The sequence below is a fragment of the Marmota flaviventris genome, chromosome 12 (genome assembly GCF_047511675.1).
Source record: "Marmota flaviventris isolate mMarFla1 chromosome 12, mMarFla1.hap1, whole genome shotgun sequence".
NCBI classification, from domain to species: domain Eukaryota; kingdom Metazoa; phylum Chordata; class Mammalia; order Rodentia; family Sciuridae; genus Marmota; species Marmota flaviventris.
In genome coordinates this window covers 107,040,018-107,066,619 of record NC_092509.1, presented here as the reverse complement: position 1 = coordinate 107,066,619, position 26,602 = coordinate 107,040,018, and the positions used below count along the sequence as shown (strand labels likewise).

The following is a 26,602-nucleotide window of genomic DNA, read 5'->3' as shown; positions in this document are numbered from 1 at the left end:
AGAAGAACCAAAATTTGAAGGCCAGCCTTGGCAAATTAGACCTTGTCTCAAAATAAAAATAATAGAAAGGGCTGGGGATGGAGCTCACTGGTAGAGCACCCCTGGGTTCAATCCCCAGTATTACACCCACTCCCAAAATTAATGCACCTTTTATAAATAAATATTATATCTAAATATTCAAGAATAGCCTATTCTAAGTTAACATGAGCAGATTCATTAGAAATTGTATCTATATCGAAAGTGGCCTAATATGGTCATAAGTTTCCTGACTTCATTTTCTGACTTGCTTTTCTCTATGATTGTATCAATATCATTTGTTCAAAAAGTTATTCCAAAAGATGGGATTTTTTTTCTTCAGAATCAAAAGCCTACCTCGGAAGAGATCACCTTGATTGCTGAACAGCTCAATATGGAAAAGGAGGTGATTCGGGTGTGGTTCTGTAACCGCCGGCAGAAGGAAAAAAGAATCAACCCACCGAGCAGTGGTGGGACCAGCAGCTCTCCTATCAAAGCAGTTTTCCCCAGCCCAGCCTCACTGGTGAGAGCAAAGACAGCAGATGCGGGCTCGGGGCTCACTTATGATTTCACAGACGGCTTCTGACGTCAGTTTATTTTCTAACAGACAGGAATTTATTGTATATGTACAGCATTCATATTGAATAAGTGCATATAAATTTATATTTCAGATATTTCCAAAACAGTGAAATTTCACATTCTAATCCAAGAAGTTAATGGTCTTTCTTATTTTTTAAAATGAACAGTTTTAATTCTTTACCTATTTCATTGTTTTTGTCTCTGGTATAGTTTATTGGGTAACCAATAACTGTAACTATAGTGGTAAATTTTTTTTAGTTATCTCAAAAAAAATTTAATTACTCTTGACTTATGTTAAGGCCTAAAGCCTAATGTTCTACAGTTATTATAATTGAGTGATAGTAAGTTCCCAGGTAAACTGTGGCCTTGGCTGTGCTCAAGCAGTCGCCTCAGACCTTCACTCTCACATGCATGGTTCTTCATAGACTCCCTCCTTGAGTAACTCCTGCTGTCCGCACTTAGGATGGTGTTCCCAGACGGAAGGAAATGTAATAGCCACATGGCTCCCCTGATTTCTAGGGCAATCATAAATGTGACTGCCCCTGTGCCCCTGAGGGTTCAAAAGGTAAAGATTGTCGAGTTTGCATTTCTCTTTCCTTTTTTGTTAATTTGTTATTTAAATAACATTGCATTTAGGAAGGTGTTTTAACCTAAAGTCAGCATTAAAAGCACATGTTTGGTTCTTAAATGGCGCGGCTAAAACCTTTAAGTTAGGGTTAGATAGCTGTTATGAAGAAGATGTTATGAGATAGCTGTTATGAAGAAGATGGGCATTAGGTAAGTTTTATTTTGTGTATGTGACTATTTGTTGTTTCACATTTATTTGTATTAGAAAGAAGACAATATTTTTTTATATAAAACTCCAGAATTATTTTGTTATTTCAAAAAGAACGTTTTTTAAACATTTGCTTTGCAGTCTTTTTATATGGTATCAGAAATGAGACAATCTTGCCCCCACAGAATCAAAAGTAAAAGTTATACAAGAACCTCAGATTCCTGATCCTGCCAAGTCGTTTTCTTGTTTAGGTAAAGTGGATAATTAGTATACCATTCCTTACTGACTTAGCGTGTATCTGACTCAACATTATTGAAACCTAAGCTTATCTCAAGGTTTGAGTTGAGTGCTTTCTTTGTGTCTTTGTGTCTGGCCTGTAGGTGGCAACCACACCAAGCCTTGTGACAAGCAGTACAGCAACTACCCTCACAGTCAACCCTGTACTCCCCCTGACCAGTGCCACAGTGACCAACCTCTCTGTTACAGGTAAGCAGCAGCCACACCTGTGGTTGTTAGCACCTGGTCAGCCTGTGATAAGTTTCCCTGATAGTCTGCCACTAAATTGTCAATTAAGGCTCCAACTAAAGACACACATTGCTTTTTTAAAAAGTTATTTATGGTCAAATGCCTGGGCACTTGCCCATAATTCCCGCTGCTCAGCAGGCTGAGGAGAAGGATCACAAGCTTAAGGCCAGCCTGGGCAACTCTGGAAGGCCCTGTTTCAAAGTAAAAGAGCTGGGGATTTGGCTTGGTGGTAGAGCACTTGCCTAGCATGTGTGAGGCCCTGGGTTCAATCCCCAGTGCCACAAAGAAAGTTAACCTGAACTTCAAAAAAGATCCGGTATGATCAATTTTAGTAGGAAAAAAAAAAAAAAACGCTTTCACCCAAGGATTTTCTTACCTCTTCTTTTTTTAAAAAAAAAAAAAATTTTAATTATAGGTGGACCCAATATCTTTATATCATTATTTTTATGTGGTGCTGAGGATAGAACCCAGTGCCTCATGCATGGTAGGTGAGTGCTCTACCTCTGAGCCACAATTCCAGCCCTTCTTACCTCTTCTTTCCCACATTAGTTCACCTCCTACATTGTTCCCAGCATTATCTTTTAAAAACACAAACATTTTTTTCACAACAGTCCTTTCTTCACAGACCTTTAATAGCTATGGCTTTTTGTATTCAGCAAAACCTCCAAATTCATCAGTTCATAGATTATTTTCATTCTGGATCTTGGCCCATTCCAGCCAGCACATGGGAGGCCTCCATCTACACCTCTGTACACTTTCTTACAGCCTGAAATGTCTGTCCATTGTAGTCTGCAGTTTTGGTCAGATTACAGGTCAATTCTTTTTAGAAGTGTTCTTTAGCTTGCCAAGGAAGCTGTTAATTGCCACTTACCTGTATTATATTTTAAAAACCTGCCTTTCCCAGTGGGCCTTTGTACTTCTCAGAAGATCTCAGCACTGTGTTCTTTTTGATGCCTACCTGACTCTCACGGTAAAATGAATAAATGCTCTTTTCTCCTTTTGTCCTCCTTGAAGAAACAAATTTCCCAATACATTTAAGATGGTTTCATATTGTCATCAAATATTTTTATGACACATGATGTATAAGATATGCCATAATTACTCACCAAGTCAGTGACATGCTAGTAAGTCACTGGGTGGTTTGTGATCTTTCTCTATCAAACTTGATTTGACCTAGAATTGAGGTCTTTGATTTTCTTCACTCACGTTTTCAATTGTGTTAACATGATATAAAAATTCAAAATGGCTTTATGCTTTATTACATTTCTAAGTTATTAGAAAACTTTATTTTTTTTTTTAATTTTAAATAGCACTTGTTGAATTATTTTGAGTGTTAGATCTCTTTGAGAATTTGAAAGCTGTGGACTTTTCCCTCCCTCCCATAAAATAGACATACTCACAAGTTTTAGTAAAGTCTAAGGCAGTGTGTATGTAATATCCCCCGTCAGTGTTCTCCCTGTCTCCAGCTATTCATGGGTGCCTTAGGAGCCTACACACTCCAGGTTCAAAACCTTTGGTCAATATGTCCACACTATTCAGTACTGTGTCTTGCTAAGCAAACTGTTAGAGGCAGATTGGCATTGTGCTAGGCATCAGCAAAAGTGCCTTCCTCTGATAAACTGTCTCACCCTACTCCAGTTATCTGGAAATTGTGAACTGGACTTCACCTTCCCAACTAGTTATAAATCACATTGTGTTAGACCTAAAGATAATTCATTTTCTGCATAGAGACTCCTAATGGTCCAGATATTAAAAACACATAGCTAGGGCCAGGTATAGTGGCACTTTGCTATAGTCCCATCAACTCGGGAAACTAAGGCAGGAGGATCACTGGAGCCCAGGAATTCCAGGCCAGCCTGGGCAATATTATGAAAAACCAACTTTAAAACACACACACACATACACACACACACATATTTACAGATTTCTTAAAATGTGAAAAAAAAATCAAAGTAATTTTAAGAATCTGTATATACTCAAAATTAACTGTAAACTGTAAATTTGTATCCATTTTTGGATCACATTTTCTTGAATTCAGTTACTCAGCCCATGTATGTGGATTTAATTGTAATTGTTTTATGAAAGGTTGATAACTCTTCTTGGAATGACGAATTTTTTCTTTAATTATTAAGAAATTTATCTTACAGGAAATTCAAACAGGGAAAAACATCACAGCAAATACTATTCTTGCTTTTTCTTCAAAATGTTTTATACATAGAGTCTCAGTGATTTTCACCCAGTGTGGTATTCACATCCTTATTATGATACCCTAAGTAGAGGACCCAGCTGTGCTGGGCCTGGACATTTGCCCCACAGAAACTGTGAGATGATGAATCATGTTGTTTTAAGCTATTGAATATGTGCTACTTTGTTATACAACAACTGAAAGTAAATATAATAATATGTTTGCCTAGGTATTGTACAAGGCCAGCTCATAATTGAATTTACAGGAGAAAATGTAATCTCATAGCATTGTTGCATTATAAAAAGATTACAAGAATTGGAGTCAAATGGGTCTTGCCTTCTTATCAGCTATTGCTCAAAGTCATGCCCCATTTTAATTTGTTATTCCTCTTTGGACTCTTTCTTTCTTATTTAACCTCTTTTCCTTGGACATTTCTATATGCCTTTTCTTTTTTTCTGTTGATAAAAAGTAGTATATTCCTTCACCACGCTATTTATTAAGGACATCAAGTGTCATCTTTGTACAACCTGTCTAATGCAATCCATCTCTTTCTTGCAGACTTTCTTCTTGGATTCCTACAATTGCTTGTTTTAATTTCAGAGAATTCCTAAGTGTTATGATTTAGATAACCGGTGTCCCCTAGAAGCTCATATAAGAACATTCAGAGGTGAACTGATTGGTTTAGAGAGCCTTAACCCAATCAGTGAAGGGCATTAGCTGAGTGGTAACTGAAAGTGGTAGGGTGTGGCTAGAGGAGGTGGGTCATGAGGAATGTGCCTTGGGGTATATATTTTGTGTCTGGCAAGTGGAGACACTGTTTCTTGGTGGCCTTGTCCTGACCTGCTTTCCTCTGCCACACTCTACTGCCAGGATGTTCTTTCCACCATGATATTTTGCTTCACCTTTAGACACAAGGAATGGAGCTAGCTAGCTGTGGCCTGAGACTTCTGAAACTGAGCCCCCAAAGCAAATATTTTTTCCTCTAAAATTGTTCTTGTCAGGTCTTTTAGTAACAGCAGCAAAAATGCTAACTGAAACACTAAGTTAAAGTAAATGTCTCTTAGATCCCATGTCTTCCTCTTTGATTCCGTTTTGTTCGGAACACATTCTCAAGTGATCTTTTTCTCTACTTAGACTATTTGGGAAGTAAAATGTATAAGTACAGACATACCTGAAAAGTATTTGTCTTCATGATTTTTTTTTTAGTTTATCTAGTAATAGAATTCTAGGTGCAAAATTATTTCTCCTTTGAACTTTGTAGATGTGTTATAGCATCCAGTGTTGCCAGTGAAGTCTTTTAACTTCAGTCTCTTAATAGGTTGTTTCTTTCACTGTGAAACATTGAGGAGTTTCATACTTCAGCGTTCTGAAATTTTCCTAGAAGGTTTCAAGCTGTGGGTGATCTCGTGAAATCAGAAGGGAGAATAGAGGAGTACAAGAAGGGGAATGGAAGGGTGGTGAGAGGCCAGAATGAAATTAACCAAACTGCATCAAGTGCATGCATGAATCTATCACCCTGAATTCCACTCTTGTGTATAATGCACTAATTTTAAAAATAAATTAATAGAAGGAAGACCAATAGAGTAGTGGAAGGGGCTCTGGGCGAGGGAGGAAGGTGGGAAGGGATAGTACTGGGAACTGGAATGGAGCAAATTATGTTAAGAATAATTATAATGCACTAATTTAAAATTTTTAAAAAATTAAGTATGGATACTTAAATTTTATCCTCATTGGCTGTCAGCAAGCACTTTCAATCTGAGTTCGTGTCATGTTCTGTAAACAATTCTGGCCATTTATCGTTGCTTATAAAAATTGTTCCTTCTGGCACTAGCTGCATTTATTCATTTTGTATCATTTCTTTGTGCTGTTCCTCCCCCCCCCCCTTTTTTCTGGTATTTTGAGTTTTTTTTTTAATACTGATGAATGCAGGGCCATATTCCTTACTGTCAGTAGCTTGTGGGTTTTTCCTGCCATCATGTGGCTTCTGTTACTCAACAGTCTGCCCCCTGAATGGAAGGGCTAGCTATGAGTGTGACCAAGACCAGCCAGACTATTTCGGGGTATGCAGGTGGGAGGCAGGAGCAAGCAGGGCTTCACACCTGCACTTCCCCCAAGGCTCTTTACTTGTACATGCTCATGCCTGCACCAGGATCTAGCCGCCCGTCCTCAGGAGTAGGTGACGTGTGGGAGGTCCTAAAGAGAGAGAGGCCCAGTGTGTGAACAGTCCTTCAGTCACCCTCTTCTCTGGTCCTGTTTCCTACTTCTGCCTCAGCAGTACCCAGAAGCTCTGAGTTTGGACTCTTCTCAGGGCTCCCTCTAAGCGATTCATTCCCCCTTCATTCCGCAACCTTCTCCTGCGCCCATCTGGACCATCCTTAGTCTCCACCACCCAGTTTCTTTCTTCTCATTTTTGCAAAAGTATCTAAATCTTATATCTCATATCTAACCCCAGAATATATTCCCTTTTGTGTTGCTTTGCTATCATTTGGAATTGGATTTCAGAAGCAAAGAGAAAACACATTTACTCAGTCTACTCCTTTTAAGAAAAATCTTGTTTGATTATTATGGTCGTCTTTATTTTCCCATGGTGCTTGGCACATAAAAGGCCTTGGTAAACATTTTTAGAATGGATACAATGATTAGGATTATATACTCTTCCAGAAAGACATGTATCTCAGAATCTTGCAAAAATGCCACTGTCATTGATAATCTGAACTAAATATGCTCTGCCTCCATTTTTTTTTCCAAAATGTGTTTTATAATGGACAAAAAAAGTTTATTATTGAACAATTTTAATCATTTAGTTACTTAACAACAGAGTCCCAAGATGCAGGAAGTAAAAGTGATAGAATTAAAAGGAGAAATAGGCAATTCAGCAATGTAGTTGAAAGAATTAACACGGCATTTTCAATGCTTGTACTATGTACAAAAAAGTTTCATGGATATGCAAGACTCCAGCAGAGCTGTCATCCAGCCTGTCCTGACTGCTGTGAATGTGAAAGCGCATTCTTTTCAAGTACACAGAGAACATACATCTCTTCCAGGAAACAGAGGAAGAGGGACACTTTACTTGTAAGAGGCCAGTGTACCCTGGTACCAAAGCTCAATAAATATGTCACAGGAAAAAATATTACAGACTCATGTTGGTGAAAATAAATCCAAAAACCCTAGCAGAATCTTGCCCAAGAATGTATGGTTAGTTTAACCTATGAACATCAGTTAACATAATAGATTTGTGATTATGTCTGAAAACTGTCCTCCAGAGTTCATGTGTTAAAGGTGTACTACCTTTACAGCAGTGTCCACAGGTGGAACATTTGGGAAGTATTTGGATCATGTGGACTTTAACCTCATTAGCGGATTAATCTTTTGGAGGTGGTAGAAACTGTAGGAGGTGGAGCCTCATTGGAGGGAGGGGTCCTTGCTGGTATGCCCTTGGATCTGTATCTGATCCCCGATCCCTCCCTGTTTCTCTCGTCCTCATGGAAAGCTCCATACCTTTCCTCTGCCAAACCCTTCCGCAATGATGCTCTGCCTCATGTCAGGCCTGAAGCAATGGAGTCAGCCTACCATGGACTAAAACTTCTGCAACTGAACCAAAATAAAACTTTCCTCCTTTAAGTTATCATGTCAGGTATTTTGGTCATATTGACAAAAAGCTGACACAACAGTAAAATAATAGAAAAGGGGCAAAAACAGCAATGATCATCCTAATAGATAAAGGAGAAAGTATATGATAGAGTCCAAACCCATTTATGATAAAAATCCTTTGGCCTGGACCAGAAGGAACTTGCCTCATCTGATAAAAAGCATCTCCTAACCCTGCAGCTCACACTATGAGAGACTGGTAAAAGACTGATGCTCCCCCACCCTTGAGATTGGGTGCTCTTAACATTTAACTGGAGATAATAGCCAGTTTAGTAAAGGAAAAAAGGATTAACGATATCCCATTTGGAAGAAAAGTTAAACTGCCTTTACTTACATTATCCTATGTGTATAAAAAAATCCCAAGGAAAAATGTACGTCTTAAGAATATTGAGTCATCTAACCTCTGAAGGGTTGCTATTGCGTATCTTTAGTTAGTTAGGCCTTTAATTCCTCTTGGCAAAATTTTGTAGTTTTTATTTCAGAAGTTTTGTATGTCTTTGATTAACTTTATTCCTGGATATTTGGAGTTTTTCTGTGCTGTTGTGTGTAGTAATTTTAATATGTTTATCTCCTGAGTGATTGTTGCTAATATGTAAAAACTTAATTAATTTTTCTTATTTATCTTGTATCCAGCCATCTTTGCAAAATACAACTTGTTCCTTCCAGAAATTTAAAAAATCCTAAGAAATTTATTATAAAACTACTAGGATTTATCAATAAATTCATTATTGCAAGACACAAGATCAGTATATAAAAATGAAACACATTTGTATATGCATACTATCAATGGATGGTCTGAAAATGAAACTAAGATAATTTATACACAGTAGGTTCAGAGAGTAAAATAGTCATAAATGTAATGACGAAAGCATAAGACTTATGAAAACTATAGGTTGTGGAAAATCTAAATAAGTAGACATTTCATATTCCATGTTCGTGGTTTGGAAGAGTTGGCATTCTCAAGAATAACTGTTTCTCCAATTTGATTTATAATTTCAACACGATCAGGTCACAATTCCAATAGATTCTTGTTTTGTTTGTTTTAGAGAAATTGATATGTTCATTGTAAAATATATGAAAGGGACCCAGAATAGCCAAAATAACTTTGAAAATAATGAAGTTAGAAGACAAGTGTGTCCAGATTTCAAAGCTTACCATAAAGTTACAATCATCAAGACAGCAAATACTGGCACAAAGGTGGATTCGGTGGAACAGAAGTACGAGACCAGAAACAAACCTTTAAATTTATGCTCTGTACTTTGGTGTTTTTTTATCTGTTTGTTTTTTGTTTTTAACACAAACACGAAAGAGAAAAGAGCCTTCAACAAACATTTCTAGGACAATTGGATACCTGTATGCACAAAGATCAGTTTAGACCTTTACTTCTCATCATTTACAGAAATTAACTAAAATGGGCCAAAAGCATAAATGTAAGAGCTGAAACCTATAACCTTCTATAAAAAGGCAGGAGAAGATCTTCACAATTTTGGGGTTAGGTAGGCAAAGAGCTCCCACAGATGCTGCACCAAAGCACAAGCCATTAAAAAACGCAACAACAAAAAAGAAAGCCCAGCCTGGTGGCACACACCTCCAGTCAAACTCACAATCCCAACAGCTTGGGAGCCTGAGGAACAAGGACTGCAAGTTCGAAGCTCTCCTGGGCAACTTAATGAGGCCCTAAGCAACTTAGTTGGGACTGTGTCTAAAAATAAAAAATAAAATAAAACAGGGATGTGGCTCAATAGTTAAGCATCCCAGTACCCCAAAAAAAAGGTTAAATTGAGTTTCATCAAAAGTAACATCTTCGTACAGCAGAAGACACCGATAAAAAAGTGTAAACACAAGCCAAAGACTGGAAGAAAACATAAGGAATTGGAGCTATTCTTTTTGGGGGGTGGGTTGAAGCCCTAGAGATTGAACTGAGAGCTTTGAGGATGCTAGGCAAATATTCTACCACTGCCCTGGCAACTTTTTTTTTAATGAGCAAAAGACTTTAATGTGCGTTTTACCAAAGAAGATGCATGGCGACTAGTGGGCTGTGCTGGGCTTTGCACACAGTGTCCCAGCTTCTGCCTGCCTACCTGCCAGTCAGGTGGTGGCACCTCTGGTGGTTGTTAAAGACATTGAGGCTCTGTAAGCCTAAATTCACTGATCAAAATTGCCCAAGTAAATCAGTTGCCAAGATGCTGGGGCCATAAAAAGTGTCTTTTGATTGAAGTATGACTCACTGGCTGAGAGAATTAATTTGAAGATCATGTTATACCATGTTGCTTGTGTGACATTCACATTGGAGATACTAGACTGTGCTTTTAGAGTATTACAGCCAAAAGTAAAACAACTCCAAATAGTTTTTATTTCTAGCCCAGATTAAGTTCACCCAAAAGAATTGGCTGCAGTTTCTCTCTGTAAACCTATGGATTTTAAAGAGATACTGGACGATTTGAAAGTGGCAAAAGGAAACAGCCATTTTAAGCTATTTAACCTGAAGACATGAAATGGACAGTTTTAGTTTCAGAACTTTGAAAGGGGAGTGGGTCTGTAGGTAAGATTGAACTAGGTAAGGTGAAAATTTGTTCAAGAAAAGATTGAAAGTACATTCAAACTTCTTAGCAGTGGAAGAAAAATAAGAGACATTTACCTTCCTATAGAACCAAGTCTTTGGGGAAGAGGATCAAGTGGAGGAGTGTGTGATGAGTCTGCCACGCACAGGGTGCAACACAGCCACAGGGCTCAGCGATAGATTTAAAACTGAAGAGAGATTAGTGAAAATGGAGTGAATGATACTTCCAAAGATGTTATTGCACTAGGGCAGCTGCAATAAGAAGGAATCACCTTTTTCACATTTTCCCAAAGGTAGAAAGGAATGAGTCCTCTCTCAGGTGTGCAATGATATGGTTGGCCCATGGAGCCAGAGGCCACAGAACTGCACGTGGGCAGCACTGTGGGAAGTGGGAAGGCAGTCACTGCTGGCTCAGGGACACTTAGGCTTATCCTAGCCCTGTGACAAGGGAGGGAACATGAGAGAACTGGCCTTGAAGGTGTTCAGAAGACAGCTTCAAAACAGATCTGGAAAGACAAACCCTGTTCTACACAGGATTTGGGATGAGGCCATTACAGGAGAAGAGAGTCTCCTGCAGTTCGAATAGAAACAAAAAATTACTTTTACCTGAGATTTTTTCCATTTAGGTCTGAGATACCTATTTTGATTGGTCTGGTTCTATTATACTGCATTGTCTTCCATATATAATTTTGTTTGTTTGGTTTTTGGTGCCGGGGACTGAACCCAAGAGTACTTCACCACAGAGCTACCTTCCCAGCCCTGTTTGTTTGTTTATTTTTTAGATAGGGTCTCTTGAGGCTGGCCTTGAACTTGCAATCCTCCTGCCTCAGCTTCCCAAGCTGCTGGGATTACAGGTGTGCCCCACTGTGCCTGGCTTACATATAGTTTTTGGGAGATTGGGTTTTGTTTTGTGTTGGTTGATTGGTTGGTCTTTTGGCTTTTTGAGTTCTTTATCCTGAAAAGGTCCCACTTAGGTTCTTCTTTACCCATATATGTAGTTGCTCATATCCTAGTGCATAAAAGGTTTCGCCAAATTAAACCCTGGCTGTCTTTAGACAGCTGTTTTTGTCCTGTGTCCCATTTCCTGACAACTGACGTCAGAGGCCCTGTCCTACACCGTCTCCTGTAGCGAGTGTCTGTAGGTCAGTTGAGTGTCTGTAGGTCAGTTGGCGTCTTCTGCATGGTGGGAGGTCAGCTTTCCTGCTTCAGGCAGGGTGGCAGCATTCTTTAAGTCACGCTCGCCTCTGCGCCCCAACATACCAGCTCCAAGATGTATTCCAGACCTGTGGTGTCCAGCGTGATCGTCACGCTGGACACAACAGCGTGACTGTGGTTTAAAATAATGGTTTCATTATTTTTGTTTTGTTTTGTTTGGGACTGGGGGTTAAACCCAGGAGTGCAACCACTGAGCCACACCCATTTTTATATTTTGACACACAGTCTGTCCTTGAACTTGTGATCTTCCTGCCTCAGCCTCCTGACGGGCTGGGATCACAGGCATGTGCTGCCTCACCTGTCCAGAATGTCCTTCTCTAACCAGCTTTCTTTTCAGGCACTACAGACAGCACCTCCAACAACACAGCAACAGTAATCTCCACCGCACCTCCAGCTTCCTCAGCAGTCACCTCCCCGTCTCTGAGTCCCTCCCCTTCTGCCTCGGCCTCCACCTCTGAGGCATCCAGTGCCAGCGAGACCAGCACAACACAGACCACCTCTGCTCCTTTGTCCTCCCCTCTTGGGACCAGCCAGGTGATGGTGACAGCATCAGGCTTGCAGACAGCTGCTGCGCTCCAGGGAGCAGCACAGTTGCCAGCAAACGCCAGTCTCGCTGCCATGGCTGCTGCTGCAGGGCTCAGCCCAGGCCTGATGGCACCTTCACAGTTTGCACCTGGGTAAGGAGTGTCCTCATTTGGTTCACATCTGAGAAACAACTGGGAAGTTGTCCAGGAATGGCTTATGAGGGAGACTTTTTATCACTGTCTTTTGTGGTGTGGGGGCTCTTTAAATGGCCTGCTCTGTGGTCATACAAGGACCTTGATTCCAGAGTTGAGCCCAGGTTGCTCAGCACTCAGGTAAGGGCAAGAGCCACACCTTTCTCTCCACTCGAAGACCCAGAGCACCTAGTCACTGAGCACCTCAGCATCTCAGTGATGGGGCTGGGAAGGAAGCCCAGAATTCCTGACTCTCTCTGTGCTTTCTCCACTGAACGCTCAGCTGTCTTCTTTCTAATTCTCAAACATGGATAAGAGAAGCAGTAAGAAGATTCCTGATTTTATGTTATTTTTTTAAATATATTTTTAATTGTAGGTGGACATAATAACCTTTATTTTATTTTTATGTGGTGCCAAGGATCCAACCCAATGCCTCACGCGTGCTAGGCAAGTGCTCTACCACTGAGCCACCACCCCAGCCCAATTTTACGTTATTTTTGTCGGGCATATTATTGAGAATTCTCCTTTTCTCTGAAGTTTTTTTTGTTGTTGTTTGTTTGGATTTTTTATTTACTTATTTATTTATTTTAAGAATGACATAATTCAAAGAAGAGTCAAAGTAACTGTAAAAGTCATGTGTTTGTGCAGACCATATAACCTTGTGGCAAGTAAGCCTCAAGGAAAGCAGGAACTCAGAAGCAGCCAAGCATTAGTGTAGGGAGAACGGCTCCATGTACTTCCCCATCCCAGTTTTTCTTTCTTGTTCTTTGGGGGTGTTGTTGAGCTGACACTGCATCTGTGTGTAATAGTGTGGCCCCTATTTTGACTTGCAGAGGTGCCTTACTCAGCCTCAATCCAGGGACCCTGGGCGGTGCTCTCAGCCCAGCTCTGATGAGCAACAGTACACTGGCAACTATTCAAGGTGAGTCAGGAGTCTCTCCGTGGTTAGCTTGTGCTGGGGAGATGAGGGCAAGGAGCCTGCTCTGCTAGAGGTGAGCTTGATGGAGGGATGGTTGAATGCTGACTGGCTTTTTCTCGAGGACTATGAAAATATCCTTGTGGAAAAGGTTTGTGTTAGTTTGTAAGAAGAATACCCAGTTTGGTGTATTTTAAGAAACCAGGACTTTATGCTGATGTTTATTTTCTTATGTGAGTAGACTTGGAGGCAGATTTTTTTTTTTTTCTCCAGATAAATTTATCCAAGTGCTCATCTCAAATCTTTCTCAAGGCAAATTTGGCCAAGTAAAAGTCCCAGCCCCACCCTGCCCCTGAGACCATGGGTGGACAATCCTATGGTGAGTGGTCAATAGAGCACATGGGGCAGATTTCCAGGACATTTTTATTTATTTATTTTTTAAATTTATTTTTTAGTTTTCGGTGGACACAGCATCTTTATTTCCTGCTGAGGTTTGCACCCCGCGCATGCCAGGCAAGCGTGCTACCGCTTGAGCCACATCCCCAGCCCAACATTTTTATTTCTTGAATGAACATCAGGGTAGAAGGCTCATTCGGGTTGCAGTGTTGCCTCCAAGCCTGGGTCCCTGTATGCCCTTCGAGGGGCATGCATTCCACACCAGGAAGGGGTGGTTGGTCCTGCTCTGCATCTGTGTTTCATGTCTGAAGGGGCTGGCTGCTGTGTGATTTAGGAGAGCAGCTGCATATTAATCAGAACACTGTTTTCTTGACTACTTAGTGCTTATACAAACATTCTTGGAGCCAAAAATAAGGTATTAGTCAGCTTGGATCAAGATTAGTGTGCCATGGGTGTGTCTAGCTGCATACTGTAGAGAATGTTGACTTGCAGAAAAAAACACATCATAGCCCTGATTGCCTGATGTTACTTTGACTTTCTGTTTGACTTAAGTTCTATCTAAATTGATGGTCAGATCTAAAGCTTTTTGTTATACAAGGATTTCTTTTTGGACTAAATTTATAATAAATCACTTTTTCTCCTATATTAGGGAGTATCTCTGGGCTATGGGGATACTACAGAGGCGTAATGCCTGACCACAGATCATAGTCTAGGAAGATCTAGAATTGGTCTGTGACCCTAAGCCTGGAATATCAGGAAACTTCAGGGTACACCAAGTCTCACTTTTGTGTCGTATTTCTGTGGTCACATCCAAAGTCAGGAGCATTCCCTTGAGCCAAAATTTTAGTACCATCAGAAAAACCCTGAAATCCACATATGGGGTGAGGTTATGTGACTGGGAGTGTGTAGGAATGTTGTCAGGTAATAGGGTAAGCTATAAAATGGAAGTCCTAATTATTTTATTTTATTTTTTTAATATTTTTAATTATAGATGGACACAATACCTTTATTTTGTTTATTTAGTGTTTTTATGTGGTATTGGCATTCGAACCCAGGGCCTCACACATGCTAGGCAAATGTTCTACCGCTGAGCCCTAGCCCCAGCCCCTAATTATTTTAAATAAGATGTTGATGATAGAATTTGTGGAGAACAGCAGCATCCTACAGAAATCCTCCCCTGATGATCACGTGCTGGCCTTGGCCAGCCACCGAGGCCATGTGCCTCACTGCCTCTCTGTTTCTGCTACAGCAGCTGCCTCAGGTCTGCCCAGGAAATAAGAATCAGGCAGACCTTTCACTTTATTTGATAACTAAAGCCTTTTATAAAGACTGTTTTTTTTCCCTCGTGCTGGGGATAGAACTCAGGATCTCATGCATACTAGGCAAGTGCTTTACCAATGAGTGACATCCCCAGCCCAACAAAAAAATATATTTTTAATGCTTTAATGACTTTAGCTAATTTGTCTTTTGAACAGAGGTAGTTTGATATCAATTTCATTGAAGACAAAATTACTGGCTTTAACAAATATTTCTAGGTTAAATGAAATAAACTTAAAGATATTTAAAATATGACTGAGTCATCATTAGACAGTTCTTAAAACTCTCCTTAACCTACCCTGCTGATACTCAATAAGTTATGTTTCTCAGTCCTTTACATTCTTCAGAATTATAAATAGATTCCGGTTGGTATCAGTGTAGCTCTGTGAGGAAGAAAAGTCAGCAAAGGCTCGCACTTTTTCCTGAGCTACATGAAAACGCAGAGCTGTAACGAATGTGATCCAGCTTCTCCAGGATGACGTTAACCTTCTCCTTCCTGCCTGTTTCTCGGGGTCTATGTCTAGCCCTTGCTTCTGGTGGCTCTCTTCCAATAACGTCACTGGACGCAACTGGGAACCTGGTGTTTGCCAATGCAGGAGCAGCCCCCAACATCGTGACTGCCCCTCTGTTCCTGAACCCTCAGAACCTCTCTCTGCTCACCAGCAACCCCGTCAGCTTGGTGTCTGCCGCTGCAGCCTCCACGGGGAGCTCCACACCAGTCGCCAGCCTTCACGCCGCCTCCAGCTCGGCAGAGTCCATGCAGAACTCGCTCTTCACAGTGGCCTCCGCCAGTGGGGCTGCCTCCACCACCACCACCGCCTCCAAGGCCCAGTGAGCGGGGGCGGAGGTGCCGCCAGGGCCTCCACCCTGCAGTGTGGCCAGGCTGCCTGCCAGCCAGCCAGCCAGCCGCTGCCCTCACCACCCGGTGAGGGGGGAGGCAGGGGAGAGGGAGTCCACAGCCAGAAGAAAGCAAGGATGGAGACGGACAGCATTTGCCTAATTTTATAATAAAACACTGTCTTTTCAGGATTGCTTCATGGATTAGAGAACTTTCTAACCAAAAATTTAAAAAACAAAAAAATCAAAAACAAGTGGAAGGACTACTTATCATCTCCAGCAGTCGTGATGACAAGCTAAGGTGGGTACCAGTTCCAGTGTAGGAAGGGATTTCTGATTTGTCTAGATTTCTTTTTTCTTTAAAAAAAAAAATCATTTTTATGGGTCTGTTGTACAGGCCATTAAGTCATAACAAGGTGTTTATAATCGTATCAATTGCGTTGGGGGTTCCTTTCTTAACTGGTACAATTTAGGCCGGCCTGTATTACTGTATCTCTATGGTTGTTGTTGTTGTTTATATATATATATATATATATATATATATATATATATATATATATATATATACACACATATATATATATATATATAGTTTGGACATGTTTGTCTCTTGCTCCTGGATCCTGTTTCAGTGAGCTCCCACACTGTGGGGAGGGAGGGTTTGGGGCAAGGGAGGCGTATGCTCTTAACTGCGGGGAATGTTCTTGCTGGTTTCCTTATCCTCCACGACTCTTACAGAGGTGCTAGAAAATGATTTTCTTTTGCCACTTATGCAAGAGGCTGGTGCAAAAGCTGAAGGCAGTGTGTGCAGACACTCCCGCCCAACACGCCCCTCCCCCAGCAGGCGTGCCTTTGGAGCACTTTTGTGTAGGAAGGAATTCCTGCTGAACTGTAGCTCTCACTCACCCAATCATGGACCGCCCCCAGGCCCAGATCCTGTAGTGCAGCAGCTGCTTTCCGCGCTACTCTCAATGGGAACAGCTCTATGTGTTGCAGGCAGGATTTGGTTCCAAAGAGCAAAGACTACTGCAGACACCTGACTTGGTGGTTCGCCTGATTTCTTATCTCCTGAAAAATGCTCCTACTGTTGGTGTGTTTGTTTGTTTGTTTGTTCATTTTATGGGAGTTTCTCATCCAAACTTGTTTTAATTTCGTTGGCAAAGAACAAATTGACTTACTGGTATCGGGGAACTTTTCCCTTTTTTATTTTCTAAAGGACTTCTATTAGACTGTTGTCCATCAATTGATATATCCAAAAGAGTCCCTGAGAGGAGTCTGAGGTCGCCACCTTTTCCTCTAGAGCACCACAGACTTCCTTTCCACTGGATGGCTCATCAGGCCTAACCTGAACTCTCTGGATTCTCTGACTGACAAGGTACTTGCTGGTGGGGCTTGGGTTCTGCAGAACCTCTGAAGAAACGCTGAGCAGGAACATGGTGCACCCCTGGGGGGCTGCCCCTGCCAGGAAGTCCAACAGCAGTGCACATCTCTCTATTCTTACAGAAAGAGATCAGCTCTGTAACTGTTTTCAGGGTGTTTCTAGACCACATAAATGAGCCAGTGGAAGGGAGGAGCTTGTGAACATGGACCAAGAGGAACAAGGGCAATGTAGAGGTTCAGTTCCCATTTTTGCCAATGTACTTTTATAATACTCTGTATACCAAAAACCTTCCCCAAAGACTGCCTTCCCACCTTGGAGCTTGATCTAAGTTTCCCTTCTTTCTGGAGGTAGAGGTTCCCATCTGGTGTCCCTGGGCACTTGCTTCAGTCTCGGGTGGTCCTAAGACTGCACTCTGCCCCTCTTTGAGCTGGGGGTTGAGAAAGAGCTTTCCTTCCGATTGCCCTGCTTGTGTCCTCAAGGGAGCTGGGATTCGTGTGTTGGCCTCTCCTCCCCACTGTTCAGGAAGGCAGTAATACTGACACAAATGTGTACGTGTGTGTGTTTGTGTGTGTGTGTGTGAGAGAGAGAGATTCAAGTGGGAGACAGTCAAATTAATATTAAAGGTCAGAAACATTTTAGTCCCCTTTTAATTCTTTAGTTCCTCTTGTTTTATTTCACAAAGTATTTAACTACCACCCCTAAATTTCCTCTTACCCATCATTTTCCCTAAAATCCCTCTAAAATCAGTGAACTACAAGCAGGGAAACTAACAAATGTCTATCCACCTTTCTGTGTGTGGTGTGTGGTTTTGTTTTGTTTTGTTTTGTTTAAACTAAGCTTGAACCAAAGTCAATTTTTTAGCAAGCTGCTGTACTAATGGACTAGTTTATAACGTGCAGTTCAGACACATGGAGGAGATAGATGCTACTGACAATTTCTTTTTCATTTCTTTTTTAATTTTATATAAAAGTTGCTGCTTGTTTTTAATCTTCTATGTTGGTTAATTGTAATATCCTCTGGGCAGACTTACCTTGATTTTTAAATAGTTTATTTAGGTTGGTATGTAAATAGAATGGCTCTGTTAGTTACTAATTTCTCTCCACTCCATCAACTTTTTCTCTGTTGTAGTTAAATGTAATATAATCTCTTATTCTGACTTGACATCTCTAATTTCAGTCTGCGTAAATGATTTTAGGGCTATTAATAATACTGTGGCTGCCCATAGTCACAAGTCCCTCTTTTGGGAGTGGTGGAAGATAGGAGGAAGGATTCCGGAAGAGAAATGCAGATAGCCACCATACTGGATCCGAGGCTATAAATCAGTTTCCCAAATGTTACCAAAGGAAGCATAGAGCTTCAGGGGACTCTGGCTATGCCCAGTGAGTTCAGAGAAAGGCTGTTTTTGTTATTGTTTTCTGTGTAGCTAAAAAAATGATCCCTTTCCCAAATAAGCTTCACCAACAAACTCCAGTACTGAAGAAGATGCTAAGCTTTAACTGTCAGCACAGTGATCTTTGAGTCCCCCACCCTATCTATATTCTAATCACTTTGGAATATGGGGATTCTTTTTTTTTTTTTTTAATGTGAATCACTTGATGGGGGTAGACCTTAAGCCAGCATAAAAACCTCTGTTGAAAAAGTAAATCTTTAGACAAAGGTAACTTTAAAACTTTTTTCTTTTTTTCACTTATTTAAAAATAAGTTGTGAAATGAAAGGTACTTTTACGCATGTACACATGAAACACTAATAGAGCTGTTGGTGGGGGTCTTGTTTAGAATCAGCTCCCCATCATCATCCCTGGAAACTCTGCTGATCATACTGCTTCATGATCACCTTAGTCCTTGTTTATTTTATATCATTCCTTTTTTTTTTTTTTTTTTTTTTTTTATCATCTCAAATGATGCTCTTTGAATTGAATGAACTGTCTCCTAAGGTGCGGTACTCAGACTTAAATTTTGGCCACCTTTTCTGGGAACAGTCTTCAAACTAAAAGGTCCAGTTGACCATAAAGAAATATTTGATAGAGTTTCTGCATCTCAGAGAGGAGGAACAAGTAGATCATTACAATGCATTGCATTGTTCTTCTTTTTTCCCCTTAATGTTTAGACAAGTTTTATTTCATCCCTGAATTTGCTTAACACATTAAGCCAAAGACTAATTTTAAATGCATCTATAACAATACTGTATTTGCCCATGGTAACAGGCCATCCCTAGGGGTGGTGAATGTAGTTGTTTAAATCCTGCTTATCATGAGCAATGCAATTTGGTCATGAACTTTATTTATATCCCATGTAAATCTGAAGGACAGAGCAGAAAGACCTGAAGGGGGCCTCTCACAGGAACAATATCATTGTTCTAAGAAATAAGTTGAGTGCTGTTTCTGAAGTTCAAAAAAATAGGCAGCTTTTTAGAATTAAGAAAAAAAATATTTATATCACTTGGCTGATGTAATACACACTCCCATTTATTTATTGTCAGAAAGGTCAGTACCTTCCCAACATACTCAGCTTGTTGCTTAAGAATGGAACCAAAGGAATCCAACTTCCCTCTTATGCAGGAGCATGCCTATTTGTACTTTGTGGTAGCATTATTAGAAGTGAACTTTTTTTAGCAAAAGGGAAAATATCGATTTAAAAGTTTTTTGTTCATCTTGCCGATTCATTCTATAGCGTTTGTTGGGAAAGAAAAAGCACAATTATGCCTCTTTTTAATGTTATTTTGCCCATCATCTTTCATTTATTTAGGAAGATGGGGAAATAGTCTGTGTATTATCCAGAAGCACAAATATTTGCTTGACACAACATCTAGCCCAATCTTTAAATTCTATTTAACGTGCTGGAAAAACCGAATATATTTGCAAATATAGGTAATTACTGTTAGTTAGAAATCCCTATTGAAAATGTTGCAATTAGGATAATAAATACTTGGTTCACAGAGAAGCCCTCTGAGAGTTCATGGTCTAAAGTGGTTCCCAAGCTATATCATCCTCACAGTCTTTCTTAACGAAGAAAGAAATAAGATCCTTGAGCTAGGAAGCAGAGGAGAAGCCTCTTTCTTTAGTTCCCTCCCCCCCCCAAAAAAAAAATGCTGCCCAGGTATGAAGAAGTGAGGACCCTCCTGTGGGCAGCCTTCTGTGGCCTGGCCATAAGGAACCCCCAAAAGCCAGCCTGTGATCTGAAAACCCTTGGTCAAGGAAGGGCTGCAACAATTCATTAGGAGAGTTTGGCCAAATACCTTCTCATTAAATCAGCATTTAAACTTGAAGAATTTAAAGTTTATTTATTCTTTACTCTTTAGACTGCCAGTACTGATGGAAGAAAAAGACTAAAAGGTCTGAAATTTTAAATTACCCAGAAGGAACAGGAATTGGTGGATGAATTTGCTTGTGACCACTGTGAGTTCACTGTGTGTCTGTGCGTGCGTGTGTGTCTGTGTGTACGAAGCACTTAATGCGTCATACTGCTTGTGTAATCATAGCCCTGGCCATTCTGAAGTCATTTTCAGTTTGTAACATTTTGAAGGTGATACTTTATAAAGTGGAAAATCTTTTTGGTTTTTATCTTTAGTTTTGAGAAGGAAAAAAAAAAAGTCCCTTGGCATTCCTCTGAGAATAACTGAGATGAGCTGTGTGCAGGCTGGGTGGCACCTGCAATATGCACACAGTGGGGGACAGAAGGCAGCAGGGTCATCCCTGACAGCTGACTGGAGTTCTTTGCCGGTTCTGCCCGTCCTTTTCTTACTCCAGAGCGATTCAACAGGACAGCCTTGAAATTTGCAGCAGGACTTGAAAGGGTCCTACCAGGAGGGCAGGGAACACGTTTCTTGAGTTGTCCAGTTTGCATCCAGTTCTCTGGGCTAACAGCTGTCGCTTTCCATGGCCCTCCCTATTCTTGAGGCACAGTTACTTATTGGACTCTTCTGTCCTGGCCTTTGTGGGACTCTTAGGTGGCTGTCTCATCTGGGTCTCCTTCCTTCCCCTCCCTCCTTCTCTGTGAATGTGGTACCTTAGTCTGTGAGGCTGATTGATGCTTGTGGGTAACCGCTGGCTTCTGGCACCTTCATAAAATACCTCAGCATAGCTTACATGTTGCAGAATTGGTTTAAACTAAAAACCAAATAAATAAAAGAAAAAACTTTATAAATAGTGGAAATAATTCTAGCTGTAGTATTTAGTTAAACTAATGTTCATTATCATTGATAAACATGATTGATGCTGTATGTATTTGGGATCCTGTTTATAGGTTACAATTTACAGGGTTAGGGAGGGTTGGGGTGGGGGAGAAGATGATTATGTTAGAAGGAAAATGTTGTTGTGTGTGTTTCCTTAAGTCTGTCCTGCCGAAGGAAGCCTGGTGTCCCTGGGACTGGGCTTGGGATTTACAGCCCTCTGAGGTCTGGTGTGCAGGGCTGGGCAGGGCACAGTGGTGTGTGCGAGTTGCCACGGGAGCATTTGCAGCTTTTCTATGGCTGCCATGTCCCCAAACATGCCAGCCTCTCATAATGACCATTACCTCTGTACATAGCAGACACTTAGGCAAAGGATGAGTGTAGCCATCTGAGTGTTTGGAGAGAAGTAGAGACAGAGGAAGATGCACACCAACTCACTGAGAGAGAGCATTGAGCAATGGCCCTGACCTAGGACAGTTAAGGTGGTTCCTCGTGTCATCCTCTGTCAAGCTGTTGAATGTTGTGCTAGCAGCCCAACATTTAAAACCTCACTTCCTTTTCTCAAAGAATAGTTCTGTCTAGACCAGAAACACAAACAGAAGAAAGACCACCAGCCTGCTCCTCACACCTGTGACAAGGTGCGGCCTTTAAGGACCGGTTGGTTGGTGGGATGGAGGGGAGTTCTGTTCCGAGTGGGGGCATAGAGGAGAAACAGTGGTGGTCAGGAGAATTGGGAGCCCTTTCTGCCCATGCTCCCGGCTCCCTGAGTTCAGGTGTAGCACTCCAGAAAGGTTTTTATTTGAATAAGTGATCCATCTCACAGAACTTACGTGGGGTTTGGTCTGTGACCAGAGACACTGCTGTGTCATTGCTTATCTTTGGTTTTCAAAACAGGCAGAGAGAAAGGACCAAAAAGCTGGAATTTAGAAAAGTTTGACCGTGTCTCTTCTTCCCCTTCTTCCCTCCTACCCATTTTTTGAAAGTCTTACTGGTTATTCTGCCTTTCGAAAAGAGATTGGTTTTGTGTCCCTCTGCTGGCTCTGTGAAGATGGAGTTGCTCCGTGTGGCCGTGATATTCTTGGAATTGCTGAGAAATTTGGGGAGGGCAAAAGATGGGGTAAATTCTTTATTTCCATTTATCTAATCCTCATAAATAGAACTGTAGAGCCTGTTTGGGTTCAGACAGTGTTTAGATGTGGTGTCTGTCCTGTCTCTCCTATGAAGCAGCATTTTCAAGAGCAGGATTACAAAGGAAACAAAAGCTCTTCCCTTCTCCTGTAGAGCTGTTTTGTTCCCAGATGTCTTTAAAATATATGGTTCTGGGAAGTTGAGTAGTCCTGTCTCAGTGTCCTCCAGACAGGGCACGTGCAAGGGAGAGGGAAGGGAATAGGAATAGTTGCTCTCTTAATCATCCCTCAAAAATGATCAGGGTGCAGAACCTCATAATAGCTTTCCTAATAATCTTATTGTTCTGACATTATGTAAAGGTAGTCTTAATAATGTGTGACTTTTTTAAAAGCGCTAGGTAGGTTTCTAAGTAGGTGATAGGGATATTGAAGATAAGAGCACTTGAAACAAAGCTGTGGGAAGACAAGGTGTGCATAAGGACCGCGTAGAAGGAAGGCGCTTACTGTTGCTGTGTCCCTGAGTCTGTCCATGTGCCCAGTGTCGGCTTCTGGTTCAAACCCAGGATGCTGCCAAAAGTTAAGACCCCCAAACTAATTTAGTGTAAAAATGTTAAGGTCTGCTGCAGGGTTTTCCCTGTTCACTGGATCGTTGTATGTAAGTTGGCCACAACCTCACAAGAACAGATGGAGGCTGCTTCTGTAAACTGGCAACAGCTCTGACTTCTCCACCATTGTACCCCAAGTCTGCGGGCGGACAGCTGGGGACAGTGCTGTTTTAAAACGAGACATCTGGAAACCTTAGTTCCTTGAAACCGGAATCTCTTACAGCAGAGCCTGATCCCGTCCAGCCCCAGCCATCCTGGAGTCTGAGAGCAAGGGAGGCAGGAAAGCACTTTCAGAGGCTCAGGTGGCAACCTAGGGACAGTGCATTGCAGGCGGTGGGGAGTGCCCACCTCCAGTTCCATTCCCACATGAGTCTGCAGAAGGCGCCCACTTCTAAGAGCAGAGTGAACTAGTGCAGCCTGATGGTGGTTAAGACTGTAAACAATGGGAGAAAGAGGGAGGGATCATAGACTACGCAGATGCAGGGCACGGACTCTGCAGCAACCAGTGTGTCTCCTCGGAGGTTGGTGGTGGGTAGAAAGAGCCTTCTCCCAGCTCTTGGCTCTGCTCGCCTGGGCACGTGCGAGGGTCCACCAGGGTTCTGGCCCTGCAGGTCACCGCCTGCACGGGACAGCAGTGACAGAGGCGAGTGAGGAGCACAGAGTTCTGCCCACCTGGCGTGGGAGCTCTTGTATACCTCATTGCTAACTCGTGACTGAGTGGCTTGCTTTAACTTCCTCTCAGCCCCACAGAGCTGCCCAACCCACCCTCCCCTTTCGGCAACGCTGAACTCTGGCCTATAGCATTGTGGGACCTGTGGCTAGGGTGGGACCCTAGGAGCCCCTGAATGCCGCTGCTCAGAGGCTACTGCGAGCTGGGGCGGGTCGCAGCCCAGGGTTCCTTTTGTTGCCAGGGTCTTCCCAGGTCTCATAACCTGGTTGTCCTGCCACCTGCCTTCAGGGTGCCAGCTGTCTGCGCCCCGCCCCACCCCGTATTTCTGACTCTGGCCACACATTGACTTCTGTCCTTGCCTCTCCCCAGGTGGGGTCCAGGCCGTCTCCTTCCCCTGAGACCTGGGTGAAAGGGAAGACACCAAAGGTCCCTTGGAGTGGACTGCTGCGTACACATTTCACTTTTTTCCTTTGACATGACCAAAAAAAAAAAAAATCCAAATATTTAAGTTGTTGTTTATTATTATTATTATTATTATTATATTATTATTATTTGACAATCTTATATTCAGTGGGCTCTTCAGAAGCTGCATCCCCAGCCCTTCACCTTTTCTTTGAATGTAGTGCTTGGCCTCCCATTCCCACCCGTAAAGCTGAAGAAACCCTTCGCCAGGTCTCAGACTGCTGCTATAAGCCAGGGGAGGGTGGTTTCTTTGTTTTGTTTTGTTTTGTTTTTAAATTTCCAGCCAAAACCAAAGATTTCTTAATGATTGTATAAACTCAAAACAAACAAAAAAACCAAAGAAAAGGGAAGTAAGTCTTCAGCATCAGCCAGTTCGCCACGTCCTGGCACTTGGTGCAGTGGGGCCGGGCAGGGGCCTCGGACTCTAAAGGGCGGGGAGCCGTTTTCCACGCCGGGGGTTTCGTTCAGGTGTGTCTCGGTGGCTTTGGCGCTTGCCAGCTTGTGAGCATGCCAGGAAGCAATTGGCATTTCAGATTTCCCAAACCCCGTCACACCATACTCCATCCGACTGCAAGCAGGGCCACCAGGGGGACTTAGCACAGGGACTAGGGGGCCAGAGCCGCTGCTGGCCAGGCCACAGGCCCCGCAGAGTGGGGGAAGTTGGGACACTGCGCGGTGGTCCGCTCGCAGGGCTTTGGTCAGGGCCTCGGAGCTTTCCTCTCTCCTCCACTGAGCTGCTTGGGGTGGCCAGAGGCCGCAGGACGCCCATCGGGCACTTCGCTTCTCTCCACTGCGGTTTGTCTCCCCTCCCAGCACCACTGTGCAACTATGCATTGTACTTCACAACCTCTCGCGCTAGGTCGATGCCTGTGACTTTTTAACCTGGGGGGTTGCAAATGAAGGAACTTTTTACATGGATCTTTTTAATCTCAGTTGATTGGGGGAGGGGGGTATTTGGTTCTAGGGTCATACAAGCTCTATCCCAAAGCAAAATCCAAATGTTAATAATATTAGCCTGATGCAGATACCAAAGAAAATTTCTTTCCTGCAGAACCTTAGACTTGTGTATTAAGTACGATTACCCAGCACTTGCATTAGTCTAACCTCAGTAATTCCAAAGCTTAGATGTATATTTTGGTATATTTCTGGGATTTAAAAAAAAAAATGTCGTTTAACTTCTTGTTTGTTTCAGTGTAATGCTCTTAAAGTCATAGCATGGAACTAATTGAACTGTCCTATTCTTAGTAGTTTGAAATAATAGTATTTTTGTATGTTTTGGGTGTGTCTGTGTATGTATTAACATAACAGTTTTCACTGCCTAGGTGTTCATAATAAAAAAGAAAATGAAAAAGTTGTGAGTGTACATAATATTCAGTAATAGTCCTCCACCAAGTGTCATCTGGATCACATCGTCACTGATGACTGTGCCCAACTGGGTTTTGTTTTGTTTTAAAGAAGCAGTGATTGTGTTTTTCTAAAGATGCTTTCTTTTTCTCTGTCTTCAAATATCCTAACTCCCCCACTTTTTCTTCCTTTTTCTTTCTTGTTCTTTTTTAAATTACTGATTCAGGGGTGTTTTTCCACTGTTGTCAAGGGAGGGGTACAAGGGGAATTGTCCCCTAACCTCCTAAAACTTCTTGTTTTGTGTACTTTAAAATGTGAGTTTGAGTTCTTCTTTGTGGAAACTTAAGATGTGGTGTAAATGATTCTTTCCAAAATTGTCCAGCAGCTTTAATGAGGCAGTGACAATTCCTAAGTAGTTTACTGGGAGTCCTTTTACATTTCTCCTTAGACGACTTTGCAGTCTGGGTGGCTATTGTATAGCCTCACTGCCCCAGAGCGCCTGTGTAGCCATTTCCCCTCAGGTAGAAATATTTTGTAAGAATCAGCTGAAGACTTGGAGCACTGAACCTTGTTATCTGTGCCCCTGGGAAACAGAGGTTTCCTGGTTTTGGAAACCTCAAACAAAGCGACTTTACCTGCTGGGGAACTAGCAAGCCTCCCAAGCCTGTGGAGGTGGTGGGAACTGTGAGAGGTGCTGTCTCTTCAAAAGTGCCCTTTATGTGACCCCCTCCTGCTGCCCGCAGGGCTGAAGGCTTGGGAGAGACTGCATAGGTGCCAGTGAATCAGAATGAATTGGTAGATTTTGTGTAGATGCATTTGTCTGCTGTAATTTTTATATATATATATTAAACTTACTGTAACTGTACAGTTCATTTCTGTTGTAAAACATCATTAAACCATTTTTCAAGTGTTTTCACATGGTTTCTGTGAGGTTGCTGTGTTGGTATTCTGGATCCTTCACCCACCTTCTCGCAGATGACTCATATAACCCTTCCAGGCTGCATTTCACAGCAGGTGCTCTCGGGAGCCCCGAGTCTCCATCCACTCACACTGGCTTTGCTCCTACCCTCGGGCTCCTGTGCACATAGCTGGGGAGCTGTGGCACTGAGTTCCCCTCCCCAGGCCCTCAGGTGGTCTAGAAGGGACCCTGTGTTGAACACA

The 26,602-nt window shown here is 42.0% G+C and overlaps 1 protein-coding gene across 7 annotated transcripts in view; it reads left to right on the top strand.

The window, feature by feature from the left end:
* Pou2f1 (POU class 2 homeobox 1) overlaps positions 1–26,357 on the top strand; it is a 151,833-nt gene extending 125,476 nt beyond the window's left edge. For 3 of the 7 annotated variants that reach the window (XM_071600359.1, XM_071600356.1, XM_071600360.1), the window contains 6 exons: positions 359–538; positions 1,750–1,855; positions 11,840–12,179; positions 13,052–13,140; positions 15,372–15,985; positions 16,901–26,357. In XM_071600359.1, coding sequence (XP_071456460.1) covers positions 359–538; positions 1,750–1,855; positions 11,840–12,179; positions 13,052–13,140; positions 15,372–15,682 — 1,026 coding nt within the window. In that variant the 3' untranslated portion in view covers positions 15,683–15,985; positions 16,901–26,357. Of the gene's footprint in view, positions 1–358; positions 539–1,749; positions 1,856–11,839; positions 12,180–13,051; positions 13,141–15,371; positions 16,116–16,900 lie in introns of those variants that run through there. The other 4 variants (XM_071600357.1, XM_071600361.1, XM_071600358.1 and 1 more) reach the window with 4 other exon arrangements.
* Positions 26,358–26,602: the final 245 nt, after the last annotated feature.